This window comes from Peromyscus maniculatus, chromosome 9 (assembly GCF_049852395.1).
Source record: "Peromyscus maniculatus bairdii isolate BWxNUB_F1_BW_parent chromosome 9, HU_Pman_BW_mat_3.1, whole genome shotgun sequence".
NCBI classification, from domain to species: Eukaryota; Metazoa; Chordata; class Mammalia; order Rodentia; family Cricetidae; genus Peromyscus; species Peromyscus maniculatus.
In genome coordinates, this window is record NC_134860.1 from 52,525,865 (window position 1) to 52,550,122 (window position 24,258).

Sequence of the window (24,258 nt, forward strand, 5' to 3'; positions counted from 1 at the left end):
ACCTGGGCGAGCAGAGCCTCGAAGCTGAGGGGGCCCGGGGGCGCGGCCAGCGACAGGCTGCTGCCCAGCGCGTCGCCCTCCCCCTCCCTCCGGCGCTCCCGCTCACCCTGCAGCTGCTCGGGGGGCACCGCATCTCCGAGGCTCCCGACCTGCTGCGGCGAGGGGTGGGGGAGAGAAGGTGAGGCGGGGGAGGCCGTGGGCACGCGGGGAGGATGCGGGGGGGGACGCGGGTGGGAGGCGGGGCGCACGGCGCGGGCGGGGAGAGGTCGGCAGAGCCCCCCCACCCCACCCCGGGCGCAGACACTTACTCCATTGGCGTTGGGGGAGATCTCCACCGTGCTGTCGATTTTATTGCCGCCCCCGCCATTGGGCTCGGGGGTCCCGGTGGCCACTCGGGGAGCCAGCTTGGCGACCGCAGGGGCCCAGGGGGCCGCGCCGAAAGGATGAACTGTTGTCTGGCCCGGCTGCGAGCAGGAGGGCTGGCTGGGACGCAGAGGGCCAGGAGACCCCGCTCTGCAGCTCTGCAGCCGCGGGCGCCTCCTCCGTCTCTACAGTCTCTGCGCTGCTTTCCCCTCCCCTTCCTCCAGACTCTCCTCCCCTTCCCACGTCAGCAGAACCTGGGTCCAGACTGTTCGTCAGAGATGAAGAGGGGGGGGGGGCAGGGCTCGCGTGGAAGTAGGGGTCGGGGTCTCCGTTGTTTGTTCCTTGGGGCTGCAGGCCATTGCGGTTAAAAAAAAGAAAAAAGAAAAAGGGAGGTGAAGGATGGTAGATAGGCTGGGGCAAACGCCGCGGTTCCTCCCCATTCCAGTCTTCGCCATCACTCAGTCATCCACCCTCCACCCCTCCACGTTCATTTTATCAATAAAATTTATGAAGTGCCTACTGTTATCTCAGGCCGTACGTGAGGTCTGAAGGGTTAAAGGATGGACAAGATACCCTTCGAGGTGGTTTCTAGGGGAGGCAGATATGTAATTCCGTAATTGCAGGATGGTTTATGCAGATGGAGGAATTGGTTGGCACGGTGCGTGCGTCGCTCTCTAGCTTCAGTGCTCTGCTGGGGGACAGGTCTCTGGGTTTCCACGCATCCAACTTGATTGACTCACCATTTTCCAGCAACATTTGGCACTGCTGACCACCTCATCTTCTAAAGTTCCTCCTTTGACTGCCAAGTCTCACCTTCTCCTGGCTTGTTTTCTCCACGGCAGTCACATGCTCCTCTTCCTCCTCTTCTTCAGCATCACTTAGAGCTTATGCCTACCTTCTCATCTCACATCATTGCCTCGGTGCTATGTGCACAGACACCATCGACCCAGACAATACACACCTGTTTCCTATTGCCACCTCTTCTCCGAGTCCTGGGTCAGTGAAGCAACCTCTTGGTAACCCACATAACCTTGAATGTCTCTCTTCCGGTCCTCAAGAGAGGAATCATGAGACACCCTCCCCCATAATCTGGGTATCTTCTGATGCTTCCCTCTTTGAGGAAATGGCACCCTCAACATCCACCTATGGTCAGATGTTGGCTGTTTGCCCTTGGGATGCCTTCTTCACCTCATGACGTCCCTCACAAGATTCTACCTAGGTTACTTCCTCTATAGTTCTCTGGCTCAGGTGGACTGTTGTACTCTTAGTTCCCAACTGGTGGTATGAGCCCACTTCGTTTCTCCCCACCTGTTACTTGAGATTTAAGTTTTTTTTATTTCTTAGTGTATAAGTGGTGCTGTGTACGGGGTAGGTGTGCACGCCACGCTGCGTGTGTTGGAGGTCAGAGGATATAACTTTAGAGGTCTTCCATCTTTTCATGGATTCTGGAGAAGAGTGATTGCCAAGTTTGCATGCTGAACCACCTTGCCAGGCCCCCAAACGGAGGTCTGATTGTGTCTCTTTCCGGCTCAACTGCCTTCAATGGCTTCTCTCACCAAGGAAAACATTTCCAGACAAAGCACACCTGGGCCTACATGCCTGGTCACGTGACCTCCGTAGCCACATTCCACTTCTCTCCCCGCCCCCAACTCCGCATTTCAACCACCCGGCTGGCTCTCTTTCCGTTTTTTGTTTTGTTTTGTTTTGTTTTGTTTTTTTCCAGCATCACCGCGCTTTTGCACAAGCTGGTTCCTATGCTCAAGGGCTTCTTCAACATTCCCTCATCCCTTGGCTGTCAGGTGAAGCATCTTTGCCTCAAAGAAACCTCTCCTGAGTCCCAGACTTGGTATGCAAAGTGTGGCTGAAGGATCCACAGCAAAAAAGGCACAATCTTGGCATTATCCAGACACTTGAACCGTAATTTTCAACTGGATAACCAGGCATACAGATATTAAAATTAGGCATGTATTCCTCAAACAGATGTCACCCTCAACCACAGAAGTCCAGAAAGGAATATCAAGTCTTAGTAAAGAAATCTTATGCTATTGTTTTTTCTCCCGAGCCACACTGGAAGAAGTCTAGGCCACGGAATCGTTCCTTCATTACTTCCTCTGCTCAGAAATTTTCCAAATACAGGCCATTCTTCTCTGATGTTAAATGCCCTCAGACCATCTTCCCTTAGTCTCTCAGAATTACTGTGCTTCTTACAGCCCGAATTCACTGGAGCTATTTGGGCTCCATCCCTCTATCTTGGAGCAATAATTCCTTAATATTTTTTAAAGACATGGTCTTACTATGTAGACCAGGTACAGAAATCCACCTATTTCTGCTTCCTAAGTGCTAGGAGTAATGATGTTTGGTAGCCCAGCTTAATAATTCTTTAATTTTATGCATTTTTTTTTGTTTTCCAAAATCCTGTAAGACCATTTTGATCACCCTCATACTAAAAGCGAAGAAAAGACTCGAGAGAGGGGTGATTTACCCAGAGACACACAAGTACATGCCACAGCTAAGACTCGAACTCATGACACATCTAAGATTTGAACTGAAGATGACCCCTTTTCCAAGTTCAGGGTCCTTTCTGAAGAGCGTATCTGGGAGATGGGGATGGCCTTCAATGTATAGGGGTGAATTTGTTGGCTCCCGTATCTGAAAATGTTTTCCTTCAAGTAGGATGAGAAAAGTGCTCAAAATCGAAGGCGCAGATGCACAGGGAGCCCAGATCCAAAGAGTCCGATTAAAACTTGAGGGGCCCTGACAAGTCACTGAGCCAGGTTCCTGGGAAACCACAGCCAAAGCGATGATGGCTGCCTTCTCTTGTGGTTAATGGCTGGAGTGAGTGTCATTTAAGCCATGGGCTCTAATCGCATCAAAGTCCCGAGGCTTTCTAACCTCCTGGATTCATCTGCGGTCTCAGCTACTCTAAGCGATGGACCCGAGTAAATCGTAAGGGATGGACTCTTCCGGAAGTCACCTAAGGAAGCCACTCAGCCACCAGCAGCCTTTCCGTTGATTAGCGTTGGCCTGTGGTGGGAAACTGAGGCTACCTTTCTAGCTGGGGGTGTGCTCTTGAAAGAGGGACCTTTTGAGGCTGTTGTGGCCAAATTCTCCGCATCTGCACCTCTTCAGTGACACCATGTGACAATGAAGTCTGGAGGCACTAGCCACAGACCCTATTTGGTTCTTCCATTCCGTGTCAGCTCAGGGGTCACCTCCCACCCAGCCTTCCTGGGCAGGATCTCCCTCCCTAGTCGCTCCCCTCACCTAGCCTCTCTTATCACCCATTTATTTCCATCACCAACAACTTATTTGAGACAGGGTCTCATAATGTAGACCAGGCTGGCCTCTATCTAACTCACAGATTCAGATCCACCAGCTTCTGCCTCCCAAGTGCTGGGATTTAAGGTATGCATCCTGACACCTGGCTTTTTTTTTTTCCCCTTAATGCACTCAACAGTAATTGACTTGATGTCTCCCCCAGTTATGCTGGAAGAGTACATTCACTGTGCACCTGTAGAACTTTGTCTGACCCATTGCAGGGGCTGAGGACTGGTCTACCGAATAGATTGTGAAGGAGCAAAATTATCCCTCATACTGTGTGTCCCACAGGAATGGTGAGGGGTGCAGGTCCTCCCCCTCAGGCTCTCAAGAAGCAGAGTCAGGGAACCAGACGGCAGGGTTTATTGAGGTCCATGCCATGCCCGTGGCCGGCTTGCCTGACCTGTGAGGGGATGAGCCCTCCAGTGTTTCCCAGACTATTACATTCTGGGCAATTACTGCCCTGGCCCACTCTCAGAAGAGAGTGAGGTGCTGGTCATCTTCAGCCGAGAAACGGGAGAGAGGCTCTGTGTGGCCCCACGTCTCAGCGACCTGACTTTCTGTGTTCCAACCGCCCCCCCCCCAAAAAAAAAGCAGAAGGCAGTACAGCAACCTCTACCCCAGGCTGATGAGGACAAAGCCGAGAAATATTAAATATAAATAATTTATACAAAATGGCTCATACAAAAAGCAGTAGGTATGGGGGGGGGGAGATACCTCGGTGAGTGGCTCCGATGACCCAAAGAGATGAAAAGGGAAGGACCCTCTCCTTCCCTCAAGCAGAGCCCTCTAGCCACCGTCCACATGGAGCAGGGCTCTGGCAGGCAGGGGAAGCTAAGGCTGTGCGAACAGGCGCTCAGGGGAGCAGGCCAGCGAGCAGGGTGGTGAAGCGCAGGGCCTGCCCCGCGAGCTCCGCTACGCATCGCGCCATCTCTTGGACTGCAGTACCAGACGGGTAGCCCAAGGCGGCCCCCTTGACCGCAAGCACAGTGGCCCGCAAAGTCTGGCCGAGCCTTGTACCTGCAGCCCCGACCTGTGCTCGGAGAGACGCGGAGGCTGCCAGCCGGCCGAGGGTGTCCCCAACGAACACCAGGCGGTGGGCGGCCACCACCACGCGCTTGCCGTGGGGCACGAAGAGGCACGGCGGCTGGTTAGCCTGGGTACTGGCCATGAGGGCTGCCACGGCGGCCTGCAGGGCCGAGTAGTGGCCCTGGCATTGCCCTGCGTAGAAATGCAGAAGCTGTAGGTCTCCAGCGGACAGGACCAGCGGCTCCTCCTCCGGGGACAGGACTTCCTGTGGAGCAAGAGGAGAGTCGGTGAGGACAGGGTCTGCATGGCCGCGTCCACTCTTGCTCATCTCCCTCATCCCCTCTGCTCCCTGCTGAGTGCGATCCCTTCAAGCTCTTTCTCACCCTCAGAGAACCGAGATTCTCAGGGACAGCCGCAGAGGGCCCAGAGGTGACAGAGAGGTCTGGATTCAAACAGGCGACTTAAGAGAAGTCGCTGAACTTCCTTGGTTCTCTGTCTCAGGAGCCTAGAGCGGGGGATGGGGCTCTTTGTCCTAGACTTGCCCAGTCTGAGTAAGGCCTAGACTTGACTCCCAGGATCGCGAGAACAAACAGATGCCAAGCAAAGCCAGCCAGGGAGTGGAGCTCTATACCGTCCAACGTAAACGACACAAGCCGTGGTTTTAGCAGCCACATTAAAAAAAAAAGTACAAGTGTTACCTACGTCCAAATGTTTAAAAAGTCAGAGGATCCAAATGTGATCAACTGACTTATGTTCATACCAGCTCTGCAAAATCAAGTCTGAGGGCCGGGTGTTGGTGGTGCACGCCTTTAATCCCAGCACTCAGGAGGCAGAGCCAGGCGGATCTCTGCGAGTTCGAGGCCAGCCTGGGCTACCAAGTGAGCTCCAGGAAAGGCGCAAAGCTACGCAGAGAAACCCTGTCTCGAAAAACCAAAAAAATCAAGTCTGAGCAGAGCACAGTCGCTCACACCTGTACCTCCAGTACTTGGGGCCCTGGGACAGGTGGCTCACTGTGAGTTCAAAGTCAGTCACAGCTACATTAAGAAAGAAAGAACCCTGATATGTTGTTTTTGTTTTATTTATTTATTTATTTATTTATTTATTTATGAATGAATGAACAGGGTTTCTCTGTGTAGCTTTGCGCCTTTCCTGGAACTCACTTGGTAGCCCAGGCTGGCCTTGAACTCACAGAGATCAGCCTGGCGAGTGCTGGGATTAAAGGCATGCGGTACCACCACTGGGCTGTATTTTAGTTTTTAAACATTTATTTAGTGTGAGTGACTGTGCATGTGTGTTGCAAACATGTCATAGCATGTATGTGGAGGTCAAAAGACAGCTTAGGGGAGCCAGTTCTCTCCTTCCACCATGTGGGTCCTAGGGATCCAGCTCAGGTCGTTAGGCTTGGAGCAAGCGCCTTCATCCACCGAAGCCCCGCACCAGACTCTGATATACATCCCACTTGAGTTCAGACTGGCCACATTCCAAGTGCTCAGAAGCCACACGAGGTTAACTATTAGATGGTGCAGGTCTAGCCTGGATCTCAGGACACGTGAACACCAACTGAGACAAAATGTTGAACTGGCTTATCCCAGTGTACTGCATGCGGTGTAAGCGCCGCATGAGCATTACCTGTGACTGTGATGGCACATGCAGCCTTCCTAGCACAGGATCTGGGACTCGGGAAATACCCGATGAACGGGGGGCTACTGTTCGGCCTCCTGGCCTTTGGCTAAGCTCAGGTATAAATGGGGTTGAGGAAACTGCCTCACTTTCAAGGCCCAGAAGGATAAAGCAATTGCTACAGAACCCCAGGCTCCTCAGTGGTGGAGCACAGCTTAGGAACCAGTCTCTTAGGAACCCAGGAATTCACTGCTGGAGAGAAGGCACCTGGCCAGCTTTGATCCATCGCCCAGAAATTCTTTCTGCTCTCCTAGCTACCTGACTTCTTTCCAGCACATTCTCCCTCTTCTCCTAAATTCCCACTGAACTCTGCCACGTTCCAGCACCTTCTGTTGACTAACTCCTCTTTGCTCTGCCCTCGCTTCCCATCTCAGGCCCGCCCCACCCTGTCTCAGGGACGGTTTGGTCAGGAGTATCTATCTACTTACTCCCTTAGGCTCCAGTCTGTCTTGTCTAGCACACCCCTCCAGGTTTACCTGCTGTTCCGGCAGCCCCCTCTCCAGCAATGCGGGATCCGCTGGGAAAGCTTTCTCCAGGGGTCTAGAACTCGGAGCTTTATCCACACCCTGCAGGGGGATCACAAGTCAGTGGTAGGAGAAGGGGGCAGACTGCAGGCCTCCATGGCCTCTGGGCCCCTCCCTCCTCCCCTCCTTCAGGGAAGTATTCCTGGCATCAAAGCTTGCAGTAGGTCCTAACACTGCACGGGACAGCTGTTTAGCTTTGTGCTGGGATTAGGGTTGGATGTGGCACTCGCTCAAGTGGTGTGGGCGAGTGCTGGAGTCCCAGGCTAGAGGGCAGAAGGCCAGAGGGGAGGAAGGAGCTCGGGAGACCCTCCTGGCGGGGGAGCCCAGGGTCTCACCTTGAGGTGCACATAGTCATATTCCTCAGCCATCGGGATGCCTTCATACTCGTTGTGAGGGCCCGCGGGATCATCGTCTGCCTCCCTGCACTCTGGATCTCCCTCAGGTTTGAGGCCCCCATAACCAGGCAGGCAGGGTGGGGGAGGGGGGAGAGGCCTGTCCTGGATACTGCCCTTTCGGCCTGGGGCAGGAGAGGGAGCCGGGGAAGGGGCAGGAGCCTCAGAGACAGGCAGGGCAGGCAGAGGGCGGCGGGACAGGCTCTCGGTGGAGGGCAGCCTGGGCCTGTGCTGGGGCGGAGGACTTTTGGTCAGAAGCTGGGCCACAGTGTCCAGGTCAGTGGAGGAAGACGCTCCTGGAGAGGGTGACTCTGGAGACGGCGACTCCGGCCCCAGCAGCGGCACATCATAGATGCCTTCATCTGTGTCCCTGCTCTCCCCGTTGGCCAGGAGTTCCTCGGGGGCTTCATACAGGTTGAGGAGAGCTGAGGCCCGTTTCAGGTTGGAAGGGGCAGCGTAGAGGGGAGGCCCTGGTTCCCGGCCCCCTTCCCACTCCAGATCTGGCTCCAGATCTGGCTCCAGCTCAGCAGACGGCTTCAAGGCCAGAGGCACGTCGTAGGGAGCTTCATCCTCTCCAGGGGTCTGTGGGGCCATGGGAGCCGGAGGACAGGAAAAGGAAGCCGGGGAGTCGTAGGGACAGTTGGAGGGGGTCCGGAGGATGTTGGGAGGCACATCATAGACCTGGAGGGAGGGATCCGTGTTAGCCTTCAGCTCAGCAGACCACCCCTGAGAATTCTGGCCCTCGTCCAACATACACAGAGCTCTCACCTCTAACACATCTCTGGGGGCAGTCAGCTGTGTCCCGTTGACTCTGGGGACCTTGTAGATGGACTCGGGAGAGGGTGAGCAGGATCTAGCTGGAGGTCCCGAGGCAGGGCAGGGTCGAGCTGGTGGTGGTACCACATACACCTAGGGGATGAAGAGTATGTCAGGAGTGGAAGTCGTTGGTGGACACAGGTGTGTAACTTCAGGAACTCACAGACACTGTATCCTCCTCCTCCTCCCTCCACACTCCCTGGGCTGAGCTTAGAAGCAGGTGGCAGAGAGACATGAGCCAGCAAAACGACTCAGTCAGGATCTCCCCGACACCTATGCCCAGGCCCTGGAGTGGGCCAAGAATGCCAGGCAGGCCTGGGATGATGGTGAGAGGCTCCAGTTCTTACCTCCTGCTCCTCACTGCCACGCTCTGGGGTGGGACATGATGAGCCAGGCTGGGGGAGAGGGGCTGGGGAGAGGCTGGGCTTGGGTGCCGGGCCAGCAGGCAGGAGCTTGACTCTGTTTGCAGGCACAATCCCCTGCTGGCCATGCAGGGAGCAAAGGCACCAGCCGTCCAGCCCGCCAGCACCCTCCCCCTGGAGTACCCGTAGGACATCCCCTCGGCGGAAGGACAGCTCCTGAGGGGACTCGGCAGTGTTGTCGTAGAGAGCCCTGGCAAGCTGGGCCTGGAAGGGGAGGTCAGAAGGAGAGTTCTCACACACAGATCCGAGGTCATGTGGAGACTAGGCCAGCCTCCCATTCCATTCAAGCTTAAAAAAAAAAAAAAATCCTATCAGCTGCTCCTGACCAGGCTCTGCCTGGCCATCGTCATGGAGGGCACACTCCTCTTCCTTCTCGGTCTTTGACCTAGCTCTTTCCCATCTTGGTGCCTTTGCCACTTATATTTTCCCTACTCCAAGTACTCCTTCCTGACTCCATCTGACTGATGCTCTGTCATCCTTCAGTTCCGAGAAAACGTCTCCTCAGAGAGGCCTTTTCCCATCACATTCCATGTCCGTATCCACTTACTGTTTCCTTCAGAACTCTTTCTATTACTTGGGTTGTGTTATTATTGAGTTCTGCTATGACACTAAAATCCCTGTAAGAACAGGGGCTACTACACCCCATAACCCCCACAGCAGGGTCCCACTCAGAACTGGTCCTCTATACACATTTGTTGAGCCCATGAGGAGGTCTCGCTCGGGTCTCCCACAGAATTTCTTTTGTGTACCCTCTGTCCCCCAAGTGATTACTCCTCCAAGTAAAAGGTTAGTTAGACTGAGCAACTATGGAGACCCACCTCTCTGAGGGAGCCTGGAAGAAGCCTCATGTTAAGGCATGCTTGAGAAAGCAAGCAAACAGAAACCACTGCTCATCCTAGCCTGGACAACCACAGTTCCGCCAGAAGAGGCAGAGGCAGCGTGAGGACGTCTCTTTCCAGGCCTGTCTAGCAGGGAACCTAAGCTTTTCCCATTGAGGGCCATGAGCTCAGATACCGAGTCATAAACTCAAAGTGCCAGGGACTATTTCAGTCTTTACATCTAATTCTCATCATCTCCATGTTAGAGGGAAACCGAGGCACAGGTTTAGGCGTGGTCCCGTGGCGTGTGGCTGATGCACCTGTCAGAGCGTGGACTGATGTCAGAGCGTGGACTGATGTCAGAGTCTATACTCTCTCAAGAGGGCTCTCTCTCTGTTGCCCATCCACAACCACAAGTGTGATGTCCTTTTCACATGTATGTATTCTGTTCGTGTGTATGCGTGTCACAGTGCACACGTGGAGGACAGAGGACAACCTGCAGGAGCCGGTTCTCTCCTTCCACCGTGTGGGTTCTGGGGACTGAACCTGTGCCACCAGACTTGGCAGCAAGCACCTTGACTTTCTAGGCCATCTCAGCAACCCTCCTTTCTTTCAAAGTTTTTTATTGTATTAGCACAGCAGTAGAGTAGAGGGACAGGGACTCCCGGGTGAGTAAGGTGTGTCTATGGCTGCTACACTCGACCGTCCTCAGTTCTAGCTCCTCGGTGCTCTTATTCCATGATGCCCTTTAGTAGACCCGAGTTTATTTTATCCACTCAGAATATCACAGCACATTATCGGGCTCAGTTGTGATTTCTTAATGACCCGACTGCCAGCAGGATCCCAGGCAGCTGTGGCTCACCCAGAGACACTGGAGAACAGCCAGGCAGACACTGCTGGCCAGGTAGCCAGGTGGACTCTCTAATTCAGGTAAAAGTCTCCAGTCAGGGGCTGAAGGGATGACTCCGTGGTTAAAAGTGGACACTCATCTTCCAGAGGACCCACGTTTGGTTCTAGGCAGCCACACTACCTAACTTACAACTATATGTAAGTCTAGTTCCAGGGGATCCAATGCCTCTAGCCTCTGGGGGCACCTGCACTCACATGTACATAGCCACACGCAGATACATACGTGTACATAATGAAATAGATTAAGTAAAAGTATTTCGTTAAACCAAGTCTGGCGACAGAGGCCTACAATCTCAGCTACTAGGGAGACTGAAGCCATCCTCTGGTTGCAAGTTTGAGGCCAGCCTGGGCAACCCAGTAAGATCCTATCTCAAAATGAGAAGAAGGCTGGGGGACTTGGGGTGTAACTCAGTTGGTGGAGTGGTCACCTTAGCATGGGCAGAGCCCTGGAGTCTATCTTTTGCTACTGGGGTCGTGGTGGCACACACCAGTTACCCCTGCACTTGGGAAGCGGAGGCACAAGGTTTAAGGCCGGTCTGAGCTACATCATACTTTGCCCCAAAACAAACAACAAACAAACCAACAAAACCACCGAGTACCTGAGTATGTAACTCAGGGATAGCACATCTCCCTAGAATGTTTGAGGCTTTAGGTTCAGTCTGTAATACTATAAAAAACAAACAAACACTATCATCATCATCAAACAGACAGACAAATCTCCATCGGCAGCGGGATGCTGCAACATCATCATCAAACAGACAGACAAATCTCCATCGGCAGCAGGAGAAGGAAGGTCTGCTCACTCACAAGCGGGCTGGTCCTCTGGGATCCCGTTCTGTACCAGGAGGCAAGCTGACCAGCCCTCTCGCTCCTTCCAAACAACCACCCACCCTTCCTTCCCTCCTCAGGGTGCTGGGGTCAAACTCAGGTCCTTTTGCATGCCAGGCAAATGCTCTACCACTAAGCTACGTGCCTGGCCCGCACCGCACTGTTTCTGATCACACTGCAGCTTCTAAAGGATACAGTCTGCAAAAAGAAAGCACACTAAACACGTAACACAGATTGCTGGTTGGCTCTGTACTCCCTCCTGCCATGTGTACGCACACGCATGAGGAGGAAGAGGAGACCAGAGGCTGATGGTGGGTGTCTTCCTCACTCACGCTCCACTTATTTATGTTTTTGAGAGAGTCTGAATCTGGAGCTCACTGATTCAGCTAGACCAGCTGGTCAGCAAATATCTGGGATCCTCTTATCTCTGCCTCCCCGGTGACGGGATTGCAGGTACGCCCCCCTGCACGTGGCTTTTTATGTGGGTGCTAGGGATCAAACCCAGGTCCTTAGTTCAGGCAGAAATCACTTTACCAACTGAGCCGTGTCCCCAGCCCCTACACCTTTCCTTCTCATGGAAAACCAGAAATTAATACTCTGGATCTAGCCAGAGATTAAGACAAAGTTCTAAGTGCAGGTGGTCTTGGGGTTGAGTCCCTTTCTTGCCTGGATACCTTAAACTGGTTTTAAACATCACTGTACTGTAGTTTCCTCCTTTGTAGACTTTCTATCGATAGCCAAATACCTATTTTTGGATGGTAACATGTCCTCATAAAGTCGAGAGCTGCACGAAACAACGCATCAAAAGATCATGGCAAAATTTAGCACAGGGCCAGGTATGTAAATTATAAATGTCACTATTGTTAGGGTCCTGCGAGTTTCATTAGTATAAATACCCTTCCCCATACACCTTCCGGACTTCCAATGTGACAGTAACTCCAGGATGCTGACAGGAGCTCTGGCACTCCCAAAGGGACCCTGCCCCCAAGGGACTAAAGGGTTTTGTCTAAGGAATGAAAATTGGAACCGTGCTCACGGGGAACAGGAGGGTGGGTGCCCTGCGGTCCATGCTTTTTTACTTTCACAGTTTTTCTTCCCACAGCCAGAGTGCGGGGAGGCTTTCCCTTCCCTGGGAATGCCCAGCAAGGGCTGGAGAAGCGTGAGGAGGAATGGACTTGTTCTAAAGACTCCAGGACAGGGCCGAGGTGGGGCCGTGTGGCTCCTCCCTGTATTAGGTTTGAATTCTATCCAATGGGGCCCCGCGCTTTGCCGTTCGCCTAAACCCAGGCCAGGGCTGCTGAGAGAATGATGGATAATGGGTGTGATCACCCTACTCTCTCTCCTCCTAGGGGCCTAGCTGACTGGTGAGGGAATGGCTGACTTATTTGGGGTGGCGGTGTGCCACTGCATTTTCTGGAAGGCCTTCTGCAATCCTAACATGCTTCCCTTTGTCCCCAGTTACCAGGCAGTGGCCCGAGGCAGGCTGATACCATCTCCCCTCTTCTATATCATGTCCCCTTGCTTGTTCACAGGCTCCATTTTCTCCAACCTTCTAGAGTTGGGCTTCCTTGGCCTTCCATTTCCCTTGGGCTGCCTGGTCTTGGCCAGAAAACTCCTTTTACTTACCTCCCAGTCACGAGCCCCTGCCAACCACCAGTGGCCACCTGTTCCCACCCAGAAAGGAGCAGATAGGGCCGGGGCTACACTCCCCCCGACTCCTCCTCGGTCTAGCCACAGCCACTATAAAGAAAGAGACTAGGGAGAGGGGAGGAGGGGCCAACCCAGAACCAGAAGGCACGGGGAGAGGGAGAAAGAAAACAAAGAGAGGACACAGCTTCTGGGAGAAGAGGTCACAAAGAACGGGCACAAATAAACGCGACAGTGCCATAGAGCAGGTTGGAAGTCTCTGCTTGGCAAGCCTCCTCTCCCTGGTGGACTCACCGACGTGGCAATGGCCATGGCTCTGGCCTCCAGCGTCGCCGTCGTCGTCAGACCAGGCTCAGTTTCGCTGACTTCAGCGAGGGCTGCCCCTCACCATGGTTCCCGGCCTCCAAGCCAGAAGGTCACCCCAAGCTGTGGCGCTTGACGAGCTGCCTCCCCCAAAAGTTGGAGGAAGAGAAAGAAAACCCACAAAACTTTCCAAAAGGGAGGCAGCTTGGCCAGGCAGGAGGAGGAATTGGGGCGGGCCTGGGCGTCGCTGCGGGACCTCATCCAAGGGGCGCGATCTAAACTGTCTCCAGGGTCTCCCGGGGGGCACAAGGCCCCCCACGGCTGTGGCCTTAGGCTGCAGAGGCCTCTTGGCCACACTTGGGCCCAAAGCTCCCGTCCCAGGCCGGCGAGGAGGCAGGAGGCAGGGGTGCGGGCTCCCAGTCCCTGCTTTCGACGCCTCTCTCCAGGCAGCTCAGGCTAGCCCCGAGGGCTGGGAGAAGCTGCCCGAGCGGTTGGGCCGGACGAGCGACTCCTGGGGCCAACCCTCCCCCCCGCGGCGCAGAGCCGTGCTCCCAAGGACTGTGGTCGCGGCTGCCGGGGCACTGCGGCGGGACCCACGGGGAAGGAGGAGGAGGAGCGAGAACTCCACTGCGTGGCTCCAAACTCGCCCAAGTCAGCGCCCAGGCAGGCCGGCCGGCGCCGAAGGCCCAAGAGCGCGTGGCGGTGGAGCTGGCCGCTCTGCCCAGGCCCGCACCGAGGCGGGCTCCCCCGGCCACCCTTCGTTCTCAGTACTGCCGGGTTTCCGAGGCGGCCGCCAGGCACCTCTCGGTCCCAGCGCCCATGGGTGCGCGCCACCCTTTGCCCCGGGCACCCAGTCCCCGCTCACACTCCCTGGACCCGGCCCCTCGGCGCGCCCCGAAGCTTAGGGAAGCTCCTGGTTATCTTGGGGAACGAAGAAAAAGGCCACAGAGCCAAGGGAGCAGAGAAGGGGAGGAGCGGTCCTTGTAGGCTCGCCTGGGGTCGGGGTGCGGGCACTGAGGGCTAGAAGAGGTCCGGGGTCGCGCGTGGCCCCGCTCACCCCTCGCACACCGCGCCCCTTCCCTCCCCTGTCCGGGCTCCGGCTCCCGGGGACTCAGCACGCTCTCCCTCCTCCCCCGCGGGCCCACTCCTCCCTCGGGGTCTCAGTCCAGGGGATTAAGAGAAGGGGAAGGAGGGGGAAGGGGAAGCTGCGGAGAAAGGGGACGATCCTTTCCGAGGCGGTGTAGAGTTTCAGCTCCCGACCCTCGGGCCAAACGGCACGCCCCAGCCGGGCCCCTCGTCCCTGCACCTCCGTCCTCCGGACCAGCGCGACCGACCGGCGGGTGGTCTGATCTGCGCGCTCGGGGGAGCTCGGCTCGGCCCGCCACGCCCCCGCTCTCCCCCGCCAGCCCCACGCCTCTCCCTGCCTCCCTTTCATTAGCCCCACATCTGTCTTTCCCCCGGGAGGGACTGCGCTGCTTCCGCCGCGCTGGGCTCCTGGCGTTTTTCACCGTGGCTGACTTTGCAGCGGGCGGCGCGGGGGCGAGCCGGGGAGGTCCAGCCGGGCCCAGGCTTGGAGTCTGGTGTCGAACAAAGATTCCGGCCCTCGAGAGAAAACGTGAAGCCTGAGCGCCTGGCCGCAGAACGCAGGCTGGCCGGTTGCGCCGCCTTTTAGCCTCCTTTGCCAGTCTGGGCCTGTTTCTCTTCTTCTGGTTGGCTCTCGCTGCTACTGGAGCCGTTGGGGTGGAGACCGTGGGCAGAACTCTTTCAGAGGGCCTGGGATCGGGACTTTCAGCTGAACTCGATCTCTTTGCCTTCTAAACTCTTCCTGCCGGCCTCCCTCCAGTCACCCCTCTTCGATGGCCCTTACTTTGAAGAGATACACACCAGAGCTTCTTGGAGGGTTGAGAGAGCCCTGTCTTCCTTCTTCCATTGGAGCTGGGGATGTTCCTGGTATTTGGAAAGCAAGCTGCTAAACAGAGATGGAAAGCTGTAGTGTATGCCCAGTGTTTACGTTTAACAAATGAACGCTGAAAGCACGAAATAGCGAGCTTAGTCGTAACCTCTTTAGGAGAGAGCATCTGAAATCTTATTTAAGGACCTTTGTGAACGGGAGGCTTAGAGGCCACTCTTCCTCCAACGCGTCTCAGTGTTCCACAGGCTTACCCACAGGCACTTCCCAAGACCACCCGTGGGGAGGGTGTTTGCCCCAGCCCCTTTCCCACCATATTCCGTGGAACCCTCTGCAGAGGGGAGAGGTAGCATTTAGAGGATGGCTCAGTGAGAATTTCCGGAGGAACCCAGCATGAACGGTGATGGCCCTGGCCAGGCTCAGCAGCGGTGCTGGAGTGCAGACCTCATGCACTGCCCGGAGACCTTGAACATGCTCAGATTCCATTAGAACGAAAAGGAACTTTAAAGTGTCTAAATACATCTGAAGTGAGAGTTCTCCTATCCCGTTTCTAGTGTGACTGGCGGTGGTCGCTAGGGAAGACTTTCTATCCTCCAGACTCCAGTCTCTGGGGGGAGATGATCTAGCTTGGCTGCCTTGGCATGATGGGGAGTGATGTGGTTTGACCTCCTTACCCAGGGTCACCAGTACAAAGCAAAGGTGGACGGGACACTTTGGTCCCCAGACATAAGTGCTCGGATGGGCATAGAGAAATAGACACAGGCCAGAAGCTAAGGAGAAAGGATGTGAATGGTCCAGGAAAGGTAGTAGTTTGAGCGATGGGCGGGGCTCTCAGTGCCTCAGGAATGAACATAGGTAAGGGGCAGCTTCTGTATTGGGAGGGAGTCCTGGCTTATTAGCCGTGTTACCTTGGTCAAGTCATAGACCATCTTGGAGTTTGAATTCCTCCTTGCTTTGGTGAGGAGAACATGGATGGAAAGTGCCTAGCACTTTGCTTTTCTTCAAAAATAGCGAATTTTCTTCGAATAACAGCTCTTTCGTGAAAACAGGATGTTCTTAGTCCAGGGGGCGGGAGCCTTTCTTCTGCCCTCTGAAGGTACTGGGGAATTCAAATAGGAAGAGTTCTGGCCCCAGGGTACAGACAGAGGAGAAAACTCCGGGGCTGAAACCTTGCAGAGAGCAGCCTCGTGTAGTCTCGTGCCAAGGTTTGCCCTGGCCACATTCAAAGAGTAGCAAAGGAGGAACTCTTTCCTGCCTTCCCAGGCCCAGCCTTCTTTTCTGCTTTCTTCTTCCCAGCAGGGTCCAGCCATCTTCTTCCCTCCTCGTCCCACCCCACCCTCCTCTTCACCCCTAGGTTTCCATTCACATTGCCCTGTGCGCGTCTGAAATGTGTCAAATGCTTACCCAGCTCTCGGACTTTGCTTAGACATCCCTTCCTCCAGACCCTTCCTGTCATCATGCCAAACAGGCTTTCCCAGAGTCTCTTCCCACTGTCTCCTGGCTCTCACCTCCACAGCAGCTCTGTGCCCTCCCTATGCCAGAGCACTGTTTCTTTTCTTTCTTTCTTTCTTTTTTTTTTTTTTTTTTTTGGTATTTTCGAGACAGGGTTTCTCTGTGTAGCTTTGCGCCTTTCCTGGAACTCACTTTGGAGACCAGGCTGGCCTCGAACTCACAGAGATCCGTCTGGCTCTGCCTCCCAAGTGCTGGGATTAAAGGCGTGCGCCACCACCGCCCGGCTCTTTTTTTTTTTTTTTTTAATTTTATTTATTTTTATTTTATGTACATTGGTGTCTTGCCTGCATGTATTTATTGTCTATGTGAGGGTGCCAGATCCCTTGGAACTGGAGTTACAGACAGTTGTGAGCTGCCATGTGGGTGCTAGGAATTGAACCCAGGTCCTTCAGAAGAGCAGTCAGTGCTCTTAACCACTGAGCCATCTCTCCAGCCTCCCTGTTTCATTTTCTTCTTGCGTTTTCTATTATAATCTGAAAGTAGCGTCGACTGTCTTGTCTTCCTCTTCATTTTTTTTTTTTCTTTTCTTTTTGGTTTTTCGAGACAGGGTTTCTCTGTGTAGTTTTGGTGCCTGTCCTGGATCTTGCTCTGTAGACCAGGCTGGCCTTGAACTCACAGAGATCCACCTGGCTGGGATTAAAGGCACGCGCCACCGCCGCCCAGCTCCTCTTCATTTCTCACACTTACAATGTCAGCGACTGGTGTGTAGTAGACGCTCAATAAATGTTTGGTGAGTGGATGAATGGACATAGGAGCTGTGAATATAGGGCAAAACTGAGCTATCCTCGGAGAGGTGCCTTTCCTGGGTCCTTGTCTTCTTCATCGGCCAGCTCCGTGTGTTTCCCAGATCTTCTGAGCTTAATTGTTCTGTAGTTATCAATTGTACTAAAAATAATTAGCAGGCTGGAGAGATGGCTCAGCGGTTAAGAGCACATACTGCTCTTCGTGAGGACCTGAGTTCAATTCCGGCACCCACATCAGGTGGCTCACAACCATCTGTAACGCCAGCTCCGGGGGGATCTCACACCTCTGGCCTCTGGGCACTTGCATTCATGTTGCACATACACATAATTAAAATCATAAAAATAAAGCTTTTAAAATGATTAGCAGCCAGGGCCATTATCACCTACAAATCCGAATGTGGGAATACTGTTCCAGAGTCTCCATCTTTGTCCCTAGAGATGTGTGGTGGGATGCCCCACTGCTAAGAGCAGCACTAATAATCCATGTCCTAGCTTCTTATGAGTAGAAATGAGCTGAATCCCGTGGATGCTGCACGGTCTTAGGACCTTAGGTCCAGGGCAGCTAATCTTCTAGGTACCTCTAAGGTCACTCACATCAATGTCACCCCCCCACCCACCCCTAGGTACACATATACTATACCACGTACACTCTTACCAATGAGGAAGGCCTTGCGGAAGGATCGTCCAAAGTCATAAACAGACTAAATCTCAAGGCAGCAGGTAAGGGCACGAGTACCCTTTTGATAAGTTGTGGGGTAGTTGTATTTGAACTCACTGCAAGCACCAAGAGCTTTTCCAAGCAAAGGATAGAAGTAGTTCATCCCATTTTCCCCCTGCCCTTTTCTGGCAGGCGCTGACCTCTTTTCTCAGGGACACAGGGGTAGGAATGCCAGCCCTGTTCGGCTGCCAGATCAGTCTCAGGCAAGTAGGGACGTGTTGGGAGGGTGCTCCTAACGTCAGATGTTGGGCCACCCCTTCCTTGCTCCCGCCCCCAAGGAGTCTCCCCATCACCACCCCCACACCCCCCAAGGATTCCCTGGAAGCTGAAATGACTCAGGGATTCCAAAACTAGTCACCCCAGGAGGAAACCCTCTGGAAAATGTTTCTCATGGCAGGGAGTCACCCTAAAGAGTCCCACAAAGCTGCTAATGAGATAAGGCCAGAGGCTGAGCAAGCAGGGTGGGGTGGGGGCCTGTGGCTCAGAGAATAGGTTCATGGGTCAGTCTGGTCATCACGGTACAGGGAAAGCCAACCCTGGGGAAGACTGTGTACTTAGAGGGATCTTCCATCTTCCTTTCAGAGGTTTCCTCTGTCCTGAGGTACAGAGGTAGAGAGAGACCCCAAATGCCTCTTGTGAAGAACAATGTCCCAGTCACCCAGGCCAGTTCCATTCTGCAGTGTCAGCAGTTGAGACAAGAAGCTGGGATCATTTTCAGTGCCTAAGAGCACCCCCTTGTGCACTGTCCAGCGTCTGCTCCCTAGGGCTCTGACTGGGGGAGACCTGTAGGAATCCGGCTCTTTGAAACAGCACAGGCTAGCTAAAGGACCCTCTCCTGGGCTTGGGGTTGCTAAGGAACACCACAAGCCACCTGAGGCCATGTGCCAGACAAAAGCCTGAGGAACAGGAAGCTGGAACAATGGATCCCAGCCAGCAGGGCTGAACGCCCAAGTGGGCAGGAATGCCCTGTGGTCTTGGGCAGGTGCAAACGAAACCGTCCAGCACAAGTCCAGGTGAACAGGGACACATTCACTGTGGGGGGCGCCCCTTCCATCCACAGCCAATGGAGGATTGGCTCGTGCTAGGAGCTTAGGATTGGAGTTATTGAGGGCTGGAACGGAAAACCAGCTCAGGAGTCTTTCTAACTTCGTAAACCTTGGGTAAATCATTAAATTTTGTTGGGTCTCACTTTCTTCATCTATAATATGAGGATTATAGTTTTCATGTCATAGTTTTGTTGTCAGGACAGAATAAGATGATGTGATTAGGGTTCAGCACCACATCTGGCACACTCAAGTGCGTAGGAGCAAGACCAGCAGCGTATATAGGGAGACGGTATCCAGGAGCACCGGGCCAAGGGTGGGTGTGGGCATGGACTGAAGATATTCCTGGCCTCATTGCTCTTCCTAAGTGTCCTAACCCTGGCCACCAATGGTTTCTCCTCAGTGCCTCCCATTGTTCCATGCCCCAAGAGTCACCAAAGCAGTTCCTTCCAACTCTTGAGAATGCCCTCTGTTGTTATGGCACCTCTTCTTTGAGGCTATTTTATGGTCCTTTATGCTGTACACTATTTGGTTCCCTTGGTTACTTCATGAGTATTTTCTGAGGGAAAGCACATGCAAATCACTAGACATTATTCTAGAGACAGTGTGTATGAGTGTGTTGGGGTGGGGCAGAGAGGTCTCTGGGCAAAGAGAGGAAGTCTTGCCCCCCCCACCAGAAAACCCCTGCGTATGCTTCCGGTAGCAGTGCCTGCTGAGGGTTGCATCCTCATCCCAGGAAGAGGTCAGGGAAGGTCTAGGGACAGGGATGGGGGCAGGGTAGCAAATTGAGAGGCAAAGGGACATCGGGGGCAGTAATGGACAGTGAGGGAGAACTCACGCTCACAGATGATGGTGCTCCAAAGAGTCGGGGCCATCAAAACGAGGAGGGGCCCGAGCACAAGGGGAGGGAGGTCAAAAAGATCCAGAGGAGGGAAATGTTCGTCAAGACAGGTGACCAGGGACATCAAGTAAGAAGAGGGACAGTTGGAGGTCAGGGCCTAGGCAGGAGTAGCAGAAGTCTCGAAAATGGTGCCTCTGGAAGGGAGACCAGATGACATTCTTTGATTTGAAGTAGTATGGCAACCAGGGAAATTCCCATCATGCCAGTTCACAGAGACAGAGACAGAATTACAGAGAGCTATTCCTACGACCCCCGCCCGGAAAGTGCAAGGAACAAAGTTTGCCCAATCAGCTGCCAGGCTGATGATGATGGCCATTACAGCTTCCATGAGGGTAGCACTTAAACAGCTTTTGGCAACACTTCCGGGTTTTATGCTGTTGGAGTTTTTTTTTTGTTTTTTTTTTCCCTTTGGTTTTTTTTTTTTTTAATCTCAGGTCACTCCCTCCAAAAGATAGTGGAAATAAATTTGAATAAACAAAACAGGTTTGCTGAAAATAAAACCAGGACACCTCCACTGCTCCAGTCAGCCTGCTTCCAGAAGGCCTGTGAGACAGGGTAGTACCTGTGGCTGAGTGAGCAGTGTCCGGCATGTACCAGGTGAGTGGCCCTGATGTCTGGCAGAGGCCTGGCTGAGAGGGAAGGGAGCAGGGATGGTACTGAGTGTGTAGGGAAGCTAAGCTTCCAGGTTTCTGGTCTCAGGGAGCTGCCAGGGGAGACTCACATAGGATGGAGACCTGAGAGTACCTTTCTCACTGGCCTTTGCTTATAGGTTGCTGCATTCTTGGCTATGATTGTGGGAACCCACATCATCAGTTCGGAGACCCGGAATGACTGTAGTCATTGGCCCAGCTGCTGCCCCAGCAAAGAACAAGACTCCACTCAGGAGTTGCTGACGTGGAACCCTGCATCTACGTCTCCCCCAGAGGCTCTGAGTCTCACCTACCACCCAGAATCCTGCAAGGCCAGCAGGGATGGACCCCTCAACAGGAGGGCCATCTCTCCTTGGAGCTATGAGTGAGTCTGCTACTTCCTGAATGTGTCCTCCAGGGGATGTATGAGGGACCCAAAAAGTTCCACTCAATTTGACCTACCAGCCTCTTTTAATTGGACAGACCAGAAAAGTTTGGGAGTTACACAGGCCTGAATTTGAGCCTCAGCTCTGTCCTCTTTGCATTATGTTGGGTGATGTTTTCCAAGTTCAGGCTGGCTTCCTTCCTTCCTTTCTCTAGATTACATTCTAGAGGCTAATATATAGATCAAACGAAACAATGTATCTAAATCTTGTATTCATGTTGATTCTGTTTCTTGTTTGGTTTGTACCCTAACTCACATTTTTCTAACTAAAGTATCAAGCAGCAGTATGCAATGTAGACACCAAGGACCACTATGCCAAACACTGGCACTCAACTCTTGTGGGGCAGGTGGGTGGCTAGATCCCTAGGCTTGTTATTTTTTTATTTTTATTTTTTTAGATTTATTTATTTATTATGTATACAATGTTCTGCCTGCATGTATGCCTACAGGCCAGAAGAGGGCACCAGATCTCACTAGAGATGGTTGTGAGCCACCATGTGGTTGCTGGGAATTGAACTCAGGACCTCTGGAAGAACAGCCAGTGCTCTTAACCTCTAAGCCATCTCTCCAGCCCAGGCTTGTTATTTTTAATCAAAAATCATGGTTCTCTTGGTTTTTTATACCATTTGTCACCTAAGTACTATAATTCTCTATTTGTGTCATGATATGAAATTGGGATGGAGAAACAGAGTATTACAAATTAGGGACCTAGGGATCCTGAACATGTTTCTGCAGTTCTGTATTTTCCCAGGGTTCTCTGTTTCCACTCCTCACGTGTCTCAGTTGCCTAGCTTTGCCTTGGAGGGATGTGGAGATGTTCCCTGGCTCAGGGAGCCCGTCAGCTCTAGCTGGTGTTATGTCTAAGACACCAGTTCATAATGCTTTGGAGTAGTATCAGAGGCTGCCTGGAAAATCTGGCGGGGGCTCACCTGTACCCATCCTCTTCTCTGAGAGGCAGTAAACCCTGATAAACACTTAGCAAACTTTCTCCAACCCATGCTCTGTACAACACGTGTCCCACAAGCTGTTTCTCAGACAAAAAACTATGGCGTCAAGGGAGTCTGGGAAACACTACACAGCTCCACCCTTCATAGTGATCTCCGTGCATTGAAGTTGGCAAGAAATCGACAAGAAATAACCATTAGTTTCCCCTGAACTTATTTGATTGCAGAAGCTTTAAAAACAAAGGGACAACAAAAAACCCAGGGTATTTATTATGGAATCTCCTCTGGGAAACGCTTGCAGTAGCTGGACCCCAATTTCCCAGAGTTTGAATAGGAAATGGTTCTAGTATATTGAAGCTTCCTGCTAGGTTACTAGACACAATACTTTTTTTTAGTATCTTCAGTAGTTGGGTTTTTTAAATTTTGTTTTGGCCTATTTTTTTTTTTTTTTTTTTTTTTTTTGAGACAGGGTTTCTCTGTGTAGCTTTGCGCCTTTCCTGGATCTCACTCTGTAGCCCAGGCTGGCCTCAAACTTACAGAGATCCGCCTGCCTCTGCCTCCCGAGTGCTGGGATTAAAGGCATGCGCCACCACTGCCCTGCCGCTGAATAGGTTAAAAATCCTTGTTTATGTCCTAAATGTGCTTGTACTATATGCTTGGACGGTATCTGGAAGGGTGGATATGGAGCAGCGCTCCCTGGGAAGTAAGACCCATGAAAGGAGACGGTCAATGTTTGTTACACGTCTTTTGATACTTGGCTTTCAGGCAGTTGGAGTTTTTTTGTTTTGTTTTGTTTTGTTTTTGTTTTGACACAGGGTCTCTTTCAGTAGCCCTGCTAGACTGGAGTTCTCTATGTGGCACAGGCTAGCCTCAAACTCATGGCACTCTGTGCCTCAGCTGGCTTCTCAAGTGCCAGGATTACAGGCATGTACCAGCATACAGGCCTCACACCAGCTTTGGAATAACTGTAATTTTAAAAACCTCACAAAAACGTATAATACCTTACTGAGAAGCCTCGTGCCTATCAGAGAGATGCCGGGCTGGTGTGCTGGAGGCTGGCAGGATGCTACTCACCTCCCTCTGCTTTGGGAAGAGGCTACCGTGGCTATGGCCTGGCATTCAGGGCCACTAGGAAAGCTGCTCTTTCGTCCCCTACTTATACTCTAGTTGGAGGAAATAAATCTGAGAGAGGAGGGGGGTGGCATCCGAAGTTACTCAGTATGGGGTGCCAGCACAGATTTAAGAAGTCGAGTCCACAGCCACACCATTCTCTCCCCGCAGCTTCTCCACCCCACCTGCCCCTTGCTTCCGGCCTGTCCCTCCAGAACTGATCAGCTCTGTTTCTACAGGTTGGACAGGGACTTGAACCGGGTCCCCCAGGATCTGTACCACGCAAAATGCCTGTGCCCACACTGTGTCAGCCTACGGACAGGCTCCCGCATGGACCTGATGGGCAACTCAGTACCCCTCTACCACAACCAGACGGTCTTCTACCGGCGGCCGTGCCACGGACAGCAGGGTTGCCATCATGGCTACTGCCTGGAGCGCAGGCTCTACCGTGTCTCCTTGGCTTGCGTTTGTGTGCGGCCCCGCGCAATGGCGGCTTAATCACGCTTGCCACCTACCTGAGGCTGAGATCTTGTCGCGGTGGGCCAGGGTACCTGAATGCTCGAGCCCTCCAGAGCCCTACCGGAAGCACCGGGATCCTGGGACGAGACGGAGAACTTGGGGAGAAAACCCTGACTTTTGCACTTTTTGGAAGAACTTTGGGGAAGGAGCAGTTGCAGCCTGGGGCTGCTTGGAGGATGCTGTCGTGGCATTTCCTCCCAGAGAAGGTCTCCAAAGGCCTGCCGGTCCCTGGGAGCTGTGCTACTGACTCTCTCTTCCCTCTGGATTCCCCTGACCAGCACGCGCACTTTCTCTGTATTTCCCCCTTGGCCCTTCATTTTGTTGGCTTGTGACCGCCAGCTCTGTAGGCAGCCAGGTGTAATTACTTTGACGTGGATAATTCTGAGGAGGAAGCTGTTATTGAACGCGGAGAGATTTGTCCAAAATAAACATCTGTATTTAAAAATGCTCGCATCTGCCTTTGGCCCCCATGGTACCTGAGCACCCTGTGGTCCCCAACTGGGTCCTCCTTCCGCTTCTAGCACACTCTCCACTCTGTCACTCTTCCGGGTGTCCATTGCAAACACCCGTCCCCTCCTCTGGTCCATCCCTGAGCATAAGGGTGTGGGGGGGCAGACAGCGCAACATGGGGAGAGACAGAAGCCCATTGAGGCACCGCGGTAGGCACACAGCGCCCCCTTGTCTCCCCAACAATCCTCCTTTGTCCTCTGGTCCTGGCTGTGGCAGCCTGGTCCAG

The 24,258-nt window shown here is 53.3% G+C and overlaps 2 protein-coding genes across 3 annotated transcripts; one reads left to right on the plus strand and one right to left on the minus strand.

The window, feature by feature from the left end:
• Positions 1-76: 76 nt before the first annotated feature.
• On the plus strand, positions 77-23,954 carry Il25 (interleukin 25). 2 transcript variants are annotated; one of them, XM_076545007.1, is made up of 3 exons: positions 77-178; positions 20,645-20,889; positions 23,243-23,954. In XM_076545007.1, the coding sequence occupies exons 2-3, from the start codon at positions 20,663-20,665 to the stop codon at positions 23,499-23,501; spliced, it is 486 nt and encodes a 161-aa protein (XP_076401122.1). In that variant the 5' UTR covers positions 77-178; positions 20,645-20,662; the 3' UTR covers positions 23,502-23,954. The 2 variants fall into 2 exon arrangements, with proteins under 2 accessions (XP_076401122.1, XP_042140807.1); XM_042284873.2 differs by lacking the exon at positions 77-178 and adding an exon at positions 16,708-20,472.
• On the minus strand, positions 4,022-13,182 carry Efs (embryonal Fyn-associated substrate). The gene is made up of 6 exons (XM_006988502.4): positions 13,041-13,182; positions 8,470-8,748; positions 8,075-8,215; positions 7,250-7,987; positions 6,867-6,956; positions 4,022-4,975 (listed from the first exon to the last, which is right to left on the minus strand). The coding sequence occupies exons 1-6, from the start codon at positions 13,056-13,058 to the stop codon at positions 4,538-4,540; spliced, it is 1,704 nt and encodes a 567-aa protein (XP_006988564.2). The 5' UTR covers positions 13,059-13,182; the 3' UTR covers positions 4,022-4,537.
• Positions 23,955-24,258: the final 304 nt, after the last annotated feature.

Excerpts from the sequence above, each read along its gene's own strand:
- Efs (XM_006988502.4), bottom strand. Across the intron at positions 8,216-8,469 it reads GTGGCAGTGAGGAGCAGGAG|GTGTATGTGGTACCACCACC; the intron begins GTAAGAACTGGA and ends TTCATCCCCTAG. Across the intron at positions 4,976-6,866 it reads GGGGGCTGCCGGAACAGCAG|GAAGTCCTGTCCCCGGAGGA; the intron begins GTAAACCTGGAG and ends CTTGCTCCACAG.
- Il25 (XM_042284873.2), top strand. Across the intron at positions 20,890-23,242 it reads ATCTCTCCTTGGAGCTATGA|GTTGGACAGGGACTTGAACC; the intron begins GTGAGTCTGCTA and ends CTGTTTCTACAG.